Source organism: Montipora capricornis, chromosome 12 (assembly GCF_036669925.1).
Source record: "Montipora capricornis isolate CH-2021 chromosome 12, ASM3666992v2, whole genome shotgun sequence".
Classification (NCBI taxonomy): Eukaryota; Metazoa; Cnidaria; class Anthozoa; order Scleractinia; family Acroporidae; genus Montipora; species Montipora capricornis.
The window spans coordinates 12,260,757-12,263,256 of NC_090894.1; the positions used below are offsets into that span (position 1 = coordinate 12,260,757).

General features: G+C 37.4%; 3 protein-coding genes across 3 annotated transcripts in view; all 3 read right to left on the reverse strand.

Moving 5' to 3' along the window:
* Positions 1-673, reverse strand: part of LOC138027400 (short-chain collagen C4-like) — a 1,554-nt gene extending 881 nt beyond the window's left edge. The window contains exons 1-2 of the mRNA XM_068874974.1: positions 589-673; positions 1-110 (exon numbers count right to left, since the gene is read on the reverse strand). The exon at positions 1-110 is cut by the window's left edge and continues 79 nt beyond it. Coding sequence (XP_068731075.1) covers positions 1-110; positions 589-673 — 195 coding nt within the window. The remainder of the gene's footprint in view (positions 111-588) is intronic.
* Positions 1-2,500, reverse strand: part of LOC138027693 (uncharacterized) — a 106,669-nt gene that overhangs the window by 15,614 nt on the left and 88,555 nt on the right. The window lies entirely within an intron of this gene.
* Positions 1-2,500, reverse strand: part of LOC138027397 (uncharacterized) — a 17,530-nt gene that overhangs the window by 14,946 nt on the left and 84 nt on the right. Inside the window, exons 1-4 of the mRNA XM_068874971.1 lie at positions 2,293-2,500; positions 1,301-1,377; positions 940-993; positions 859-894 (exon numbers count right to left, since the gene is read on the reverse strand). The exon at positions 2,293-2,500 is cut by the window's right edge and continues 84 nt beyond it. Of these exons, the coding sequence (XP_068731072.1) occupies positions 859-894; positions 940-993; positions 1,301-1,377; positions 2,293-2,500 (375 nt within the window). The remainder of the gene's footprint in view (positions 1-858; positions 895-939; positions 994-1,300; positions 1,378-2,292) is intronic.

Consider the following 2,500-nt stretch of genomic DNA (forward strand, 5'->3'; position numbering starts at 1 on the left):
GTTTTGTCCTTTTTTTCCTTTGGCGCCTTGAGGTCCTGGGGCTCCTTGTTGTCCTTTAGGACCAGGAGGGCCTGGTAACGGTGTGTTTGTGCTAGGCTTCCCTGGTTCCCCTGTGAGGAAAGAGGACAGAGCGGGTGCACTATTATTTGCTTTGTGCTGATGGGAAATGTTAGAGGGAAGTCGTTCAGAGTGATTCGTTTTCCATGGTCACATTGACCTGCATTTCTTATTCAGCTTATTCAAACGAGTTGAAGGAAAGTAGGGAAAGATGCCTCACTCGGGATGATTCACGAAACTATATTTAGTTTTCCCTTTTAAGTGGGTGTATTTGTTTGTTTGTGTTTTCCTTTTTTGAGTGGGGTAGTTTGAGTCAAATACCTTAAGCAATTTACAGTCATTCATTTATTGTTTAACAAGTTAGAGCTCCTCTCTTAGAAAAACAGGACAATCTAAAAAATCCCTAAACTGTGGTGGAGACCAAAACGGATAATATTTCCTTTGTTCACTGCAGACTCTGTTAGTCCAATGAGACTAATTTTCTCTTTTTTAGTACTAGTATTAATGGAAAGGGTTAAAGTGGATTTTAACCTGCATCAGATGGAGTTAACTTTTTCCAAGATCTGGCTCTGTGTCCACAAATTTCGGTGTAAACGCCTTCTTCCGGCCTGTACATTAAATTTCTATGATATATAATGATTCCGATTCCAGGAGGATTTTAAGCATCAGAGAAAAAATAGGTTTAATAACGGGCATCTTCTGCACAGTTTCAGACGTTTTGACGGTAAGACGTCATAATCTCTATGACAGCTCTGTGAAGTGAAGTTTAAATATTGCCACGTAGTGCAGAGTTTCATTTACCTTTGGAGCCATTTTTTCCATTCAATCCTGGTGTCCCTGGTGTTCCTAATGTTCCTGGTGTCCCTGGTTTTCCTGGTAGACCAGGGGGTCCAGCAGGTCCCATCTTTTCTTTTCCACTGTTTTGGATATGCTTTCCTTTGAGGTTGAAAATGGTACAAAACGATTCAATGCCTTAGAGTTCACAAATAGGATGATTCCTTAAAATTCGTAGTTGGTAGTCATATTAATTATAACCTTCAATTATTTTCTTTAAAAAATAACCTGAACAAAATAATGCTTTTATGACTTTTTTGCGTTCATGTACTGTTGAGAACTTCCCAAGTAACGGAAGAGTAAATTTTCTGTTGTGCCTCAAACAAATGAAAAGAAATAACTTTTATCACTGAATAACTCTTCTTTTAAATGCCATTATCTTATAATCATGGGTGGGCTCTATACCAACCCAAAAGGTAGGCTATAAGTGAATTGCAAGAATTCCCACTTGATCCCAGACGAGGGAACCGCATCAGTGCATCAAGTCTATAACAAAATAAAATTGAAGTGTTGATATTCATCTGAATTGTCGATTGTTATCAGATGGTCATGTCTGAGGTAAAAGAAAGGTATTCAGGATCAAGCAGGTTAAGGTATAATAATATTTTAGGGGAAGAACATGTAACTGAAGAACTGTCCGTATTGAATTAAATGTTAAAGAGTTTTACAGTGATAGTAAACGTTTGATTGCGTACTAGATCTGATTGGTCGTTTTGGTCGAATGATTTTATTTATTTATTTTGTTGGAGCTGACATTTTACATGATATCCTGTTCTGAGTGCCGTAATTAATATGGCTCTTTCCTTCGGGTCTTTGATGATTTTTTTTCAACGCGCTTACATTGCCCCATCGTTTTGATAAATACCTCTAAGCGGCGTATTTTCTAAAAACCGTATTTTTGCTAGGAAAATCACTTAATTGGTATAATAACTTCAATTTTAGCGAAATAAATTTTCTCTTTCTGCGCAAAAATCACTTCTACTAAACATTTCACTCACCTGACTCACACGCACAAAATTGAAACTGTAGCGATAATATTTCCTTTGGAGTTAAATTAACTGGCAACATTCTAATACTGCTAGAAACAAGAATAATGAAGAGGTACCAAGTTTCTGAAGGAAGTTTTAGCCTTCGCTAAATCAATTTCGAATCGAAATTTTATTTCTGAAAACTATAAAAGTGTAAACTCCTAACGCATGAAGCCGAATTGTATAGAAATGTTAGCAAATAGCTTTGGTGGCCAAGAGAGTCGATGAAGCAAAATACACGACCATTAGAAACAATGAACACTCACTGAAATCAAGAAAAAATTTGAAAAGATTACTTAGTCTCGACCGGAGAGACGACAATACGTTATTTGAGATTGGGAGGATAAGCAACTACAACTTATCGAGGACAAACCTCTCTTCAACGCTTTTCAGTCGTTTTTCAAAGTCTTGCGGGTTTTGAGTGGTGTTTTTCTTAATTCCTCTGCGTTCGCGAAACAGCATCGACTCAGTCTTTTGTCCAGTTGCATGGACATCGTGATTATTTGGACGCTGATCATCCATGGCTGAGATATGAACCAAAATGGTAAAGCACATCATTAACACAACAAGGAAACGCAAAC